The following is a 6213-nucleotide window of genomic DNA, read 5'->3' as shown; positions in this document are numbered from 1 at the left end:
GCCCGCCGCCCCGTTCCCGCCTTGCCCCGCTCCCGACTGGCAGCCGCCCCCCTCGGCCGGCCGGTACTCGGCCCTTTTTCTATCATGGTCAGTATTAATTCTTTTAACCGACTTGGAGCCAATTCGCGCCGAAATGACCTGCAGCCGTTCCAGGGGGGGCTTTCTCGTTGCAGCTGGTCGCATTAAAAATGGCCGCAGCAAAAAGGTACTGTGGCTTGTGCCCCTTAATGAAAAAAAAATTGTCGATAAATCGGCAAACTTCCACTGATTATCAATAACGCCACCTATACTCGTTAATTTCCCTGCCAAGTAGCTATTGACCAGTCTTTACTTTTGAAAGGCTGTTACTTCAACTGCTCGGACTAGACCGGAGTGCCACGTTCATTCCCAAGTGGTTTGACTGCAGCGTAGGTGACGCCTTTAAAGTCACTGTCTTTTTCCCCCCATCTGCCAAACAGCAGTCCCATGTATGACTCTGGTGTAAATGCATGCAAACCGTTTCACAGGTAAAAATGGTCCAAATCCCCCAGGACTGAGATTTATTTTTTTTTTTTTCCTGAAGCAAAAAAGTCGCTGGCAGCATTTGGCCTCAGCAGAGTGAGAATGAGAGCAAGGTGCAACACCTCCACAGCCCTGAGGGGTTTGCAATTACCAGGCATAGGTGCAAGATGACTGTAATTAAATGCCCAGTGTCTCAAAAAATGTACGTAATGGATGACTTCAGTTACCTTTTTCTTCCATACGTGTATTGGTTTTCTAATCTGAAAGATCTCATTATCTGATGATAGTAGAGTAGGGTGGATTTTTTTTAATCTGCCTGAACAGTGCCTCTTTTTGTAAGCCTAATTCCACTTTACAAACCAAATTCAAAGGTGAAAAATAATATCTTCTGATAAGGATAGTTGCTTTTTCTAAATGATAGCCAGGTAGGATTTTCACAGACCGGCAGGATTTTGTTTGTACTGGAAGTACTTTAGTTTCTGATTTGAAGAACAATGAAACAAGTCGTACGATTCAGAATCATCCTTTATTAAGGGAATATTCCTCTTGATCCAGTGAGGCTATGAAAAAAAGATACATCACAGGATGTTTCTTTTGACACAGTGTTACTGAAGCAGATGAAGTACATGACAGGTTAGTGGTAAGAAGCGTTGTGAAAGTATTTAGCCTTACAGAGGTGTGCATGATTGGATAAACAGGCTTTCTAATATTACAATTAATTTTTAATAATAATCTCATGATCTGATGGAAGAATCATGTTTAGAAATAATCTGTTGCTCCTAACACATGAATTTTGAGTCTCCAGGATGAAATTGGAGCCTCAAGGAAAAAAATTAAGGTGGTGGTCCTTATGTGGTGATTCTTGAGCTTTTTGTTCCTGTACTATCATCTGATTGCTGTTGAATACTCACTTCACAGCAACTCTGTCCTGGTGTAAAACCATCGACTCAGTACACTTACTCTTGTTGTATAGAATAGTGAGATCTGAATCAGGCCCAAATACACACATGCAGTTTCAAACAGGGTCATAGTCGAAGTATCACTGACTTCAAGGTGTCATTCAACAGAGAGGTCAAAATGCATCATTAGTAACTTCCAGGAAAGTCTGCCCAGAAAGGCTTCTTTCTGGTGAAGGCTCAGCATTGTGTGGCTGACTTTCTGTTCATCAAAGGGACAGGATTCATTTTTTGCCCTCTGTGATGATGGCACACTGCTCTTTATGGGCAGAGAGACCCCGACAACAAATTTTGACAGTGCCAGGCTTCCACACCAGTTGCACAGGCATGGTATTTGCTGGTCACACAGTACAGCGAAGTGAGCTGTTTGAACAAAAAACCCAAAAAAGATTCAAAGTGTTCTTGAATAGTCTGATGAAGTCTGCACAGCTCGGGAAATTGATGGATAATTTTCATTCCAAATCATCAAATAATTGAGCATTATAAATACACTCAAGAAAATCTGCTGACAAATACTAGATAAAAGTGTCTTCCACTTGGGATTAAGTGCCTTCCTCTTCAAAAGGAAGTTGTGGTTTTAGCATGTGGTTGCCCCATGCAGCCTTCCCTTGGGCTTTTAGAGGGCAGGGGGTGCTCAAGGAGCCAGAAAAAAACAGACTTTGAACAGACCAAATCACCAAGAGCTCTGAAGGGCCACAGACCTCATGGCCTGATTCTGATCCTGCGTACCTCACTGTGAAGTGGGAGACACAATAAAGTGGGTGCCCAGAAACGGCTAAAAGCCCTAAAACCAACATTCAAGCCAGGTAATGTTTTAGCACAGGTCAACACTGTTCTCTATAAAAGGAGCACAGCAGTAATTATGACCAAATTGTGATCTATGTTCCTTAAAATTTTTATGACCTATTGGAAAATTTCCTCCAGATTTTCAGGGGCAATTTTTATACTGGAAAATGTCTGTGGATTTCTCTAATCTCTGTATATAATTACTGTGACTGATAAGGCAGTGAGCAACAGCAGTGCATGCTCAGTCTCACATGTGTCCTACTGAAAGCACGTCTGGCAAGATTTGTATCCAAACCACAATCATTTATAGGCCATAAAGATCCAAACCTTCCGTGTCAAGTCAGACCTGTGTATGGGTGGGAGCCTCAGCAGGAGACACGTCTTCACTGAGTGAAAAAGCAGAGCGGAGAGAGGAGCAGGCTTCCTCTCTGACAACATCCTCCTTTCCTTGTATTTATAGAGATTATGTAAAATCTGGAAAGGCGAGTACAGTAGGTATGGCATTAATTTTTAAAACCGTGCCACGACCAATGACCGCTAACTGCTCAAAACATCCTTCTTCTGTTGCTAAAGAAAAGATTCAAATAGAAGTAAGAAGGAGAATAATTTAACTAATTACTTTTTCCTGTGCTGATTCAAACTGAAAGTAAAAAGGGCAAGGCTCGGCTTCTTGAGAATTTGAAGATTAAAAAAAAAAATCACAAAAACTGAACTGTACAAATCCTAAGAACAAACCAAAATCAGAAATTATGTAAAAAAAACATAAAATGGACTTTTCTTATTATCACCTTCATGAATAATGGCAGCTCAAGTGAGCTGTTTTGCATCAGAAAATATTTAATCTGGTTACACAGAGGACATTTGAGAGAGTTACGACTGAAGATTCCTGATGTTGCTCATGTGGCATGAGCCCATTAGTATCTAGCACAAAGTATCTAAGAGAAAAAGCAGATTTGGTTCTTAATAGGTAAGTATTACCATGTTTGCACTTTATTGTCAGAGAGATGGTGTTTTAAGCAAGGATAACTAGTATGACTTGGCTAATTTGCTCTAAAATCCTAACATATAATTGGCTTAAGTATTTTTTACCTCTGCATAGGTATGTAAATTCAGTCTGGGTTGTTTCAGAGCAGGTGGGTATCACTCCTGGCTACGTAGAATGATGTACAAAAGGAACCATACTCTGTTTTCAGTAAAATTTTTACTCTGATCTACTTTGCTAGATTTACCTATCCTGTTATAAAAATACATTTCCTCCTCCTTCCAGTGTAGATTTAGTCTAAAATTGAATCAAGTAACCAGACTTTGTACAAAGAAGTTAAGTTGAGAGCAATGTTAATAAGCAATATCCTTTCCTCTACTTTGAAGAGCTTACAGTCCATCTGGTGAACAAACACTACAGGCTTATCTGAACTCCAACTCAGGCTGACTCATAGGCGGTTTAGAAGCACATTCTGTAATCAGTGAAAGACTAAGTTATTTCAGAGTGAAAATTTGCATTTTTCTTAAAAACAGTCATGTCCCTATCACATCAAAATTTAGATTTCAGATCCATGTCATCAGGGCGAAGGGGAAAAAGGCTCATCTGGGAATGAACTGATTTGTCAAAGGATAAGTATCTCTAATATACTCAATCTTAAAAGAAAATCTGTGAAGAATCCAGAACAATTAGCAAATTTGTGTATATTCCTATGATTTAAAAAAATCATAGCACCTAAGGAATGCACCTTAGGAACAGAAAAGATTGAAAATAGGCCACAAGCATGAACAGTGTTTTATAAGTCACCTGCAGTAGCAGCAGAGGTATCTTCCTGAGATTTGGACTTCTCGCCTGACGTGGCAAATTCTTTTTTTTTTTCTTTTCCTTCTATCACTAGCCGGAACAACATACCGTCCCTAATCATTTTAGTGAAGCATTGTGCATATGGAAGACATACACCTTTTTCCCAGGAGGCTGGAGGTCTTACTCGTCTATGCATCAAATCTGAAAGAGCAAAACAGGATAAAGGAATTACTCTGAGAATTTCATGATCTCAAATTACAGTTCAGTGCCTGCTCTGCAACAGGTTCCCAACTAATTTTTTTTGTTTGTTTTTAAACACAGGTGTATTGCTATACATTAAAGGTAGGGGAAATGTATCTTGATTTTTTTGGAACCACAGCACCATTATTAACTTATTCTGTGTTCTTCAATTCAAGTCATTTTATAGTTTACATGTACATTATTCACCACTCAGGTATACTGTACCACGAATATTCACTATTCCATCTCTTCACAAACAAACAAAACCCCAGGATTCCTTGCTATGCATTCATTTTACATCTAGCTTCTCTCCCAGTGAGTTATAAAAGCCAGTTTCTCTCTTAGTGTGCACTGGCAGAACCAAAGCCAGTGGAGATGTGACCACTGTGTGCAAGAAATACCTTTAGTTCTGGTGGTTTCATAAAAGTTGAGATTCCAGCAAGATATTCTTAATCCACTCAGTCTATTTTGCCACTTAATAGTTTGCAAATACAAACTCTTGTGTCAGTGTATATGCAAAAGCCAAATTTTTAACATCAACATTTCATTCTGGTTACAGTATCTATAAATTAGCAACAGAAGCAATCCTTACTTTTCACTTCTGGGTCAGTACTGTCAAAGACAATAAAAGCAGGTACTTTTCTATGTCCAATTTATATAAAATACATAATACGTATGGGGAATACATATTACTTCTTCCTTCTGAGAGATAAATTTACTTCAGGACCTTGGCATATGCTCCACTTCAGAAAGTGAAGGAAAATGGAAGAATTATTCCCTTTGCCATCACATTAAAGCATCCCTTTTTCTTTATAATCTCTTATCATATATAACCTTTTACTACCAATGAGGGGAGATGTCACATATATGTACTTTACATACAGCCATCAGTGTTGCGACAGCTTTTTCTTTCAGCCAGTGGTCGAGGGTAATCACGGAAGGATTACCCATCTGTTCTTGCCATGTGGCATTCTGTCTTCAGTAAGGAGATACTGCAGTTCACAGCTTCCTGAAGTTATTTTTTTTTAATGTTCTCTCATTAACTAAAAATTGTAGTATTATCCTTTGGAGTTACTAAGTTGGAAAGTCTAGAAGACTCATGAAGCTGACCTACTTTGGATTATCTAAGTTAGAACCAGCCACTGACTGTTGCAAATAGCGTTTTGTGTAGAGGCAGAAGGAACTGGTTTTCTTTGGCTTGGGCTTTCATTCTGGGTTTTGGGGTTTTTTTTTTTTGGTCTTCCCACTTGATGGATAAAGACAGGTAGTACCCAAAAAAGGAATATCAAAGGAGAGAAGAAAAAAAAAACCTGACACTGTAGACTGTGTCTGCATGATTAGCCAGTTTTTCAAAACACAAACATAATTTTTCAGACTACATTTATTAGAATGACATACCAGTGCAAAGTATACGTAGAGGTTTCTTCCACAAGTCACCTGCAGCATTTCCCATGTGTCTAAACTTTTATTGAGACATCACTATTGTTTACTGCAGAAACAATAATCAGAAAGGAAACAAGCTTTCTAAAGATTTCAATACTCTTTCATTTTGCCTAACACTGAAAAATACAGTATTTTAAAGACAAAGCTTTATTCTTAAGCTTCTGATAAGATACAAGTTCATCTGTATGAAAGCTTGCTATAAAAAATATCTAACGAAATAGTGTGGTTGTTCTTCATACAGGGCCATTTTGTGGGAATTGATTTAATACAAGTTTTTATGTCAGGGAACACTGTTTATGATATTGTGTCAAACCCAGCATTGGCAGCTTCAACAGCCTGCCACTGATGCACTTGTGTCCCTTGACCACCCTGGGTAGTCCCACAGAAAACAGTGGGCTAGGTGAAGCTGGTACTATATGCCCATGTGTGACAGTGAAATTTTGCTGAACTTCTGCATAAATTCTTCAAACCCTTGGACCAAGTTGCCTGAGGCTGGGGGGGGGG

At 39.1% G+C, this 6213-nt stretch overlaps 1 protein-coding gene across 1 annotated transcript in view; it reads right to left on the bottom strand.

The window, feature by feature from the left end:
* Positions 1-6213, bottom strand: part of XYLT1 (xylosyltransferase 1) — a 234256-nt gene that overhangs the window by 200118 nt on the left and 27925 nt on the right. Inside the window, exons 3-4 of the mRNA XM_026859144.1 lie at positions 4211-4227; positions 4030-4110 (exon numbers count right to left, since the gene is read on the bottom strand). Of these exons, the coding sequence (XP_026714945.1) occupies positions 4030-4110; positions 4211-4227 (98 nt within the window). The remainder of the gene's footprint in view (positions 1-4029; positions 4111-4210; positions 4228-6213) is intronic.

Source organism: Athene cunicularia, assembly GCF_003259725.1.
Source record: "Athene cunicularia isolate RWA chromosome 14 unlocalized genomic scaffold, athCun1 chr14_part1, whole genome shotgun sequence".
NCBI lineage: Eukaryota > Metazoa > Chordata > Aves > Strigiformes > Strigidae > Athene > Athene cunicularia.
This window is presented reverse-complemented; position numbering and strand designations above follow the sequence as displayed.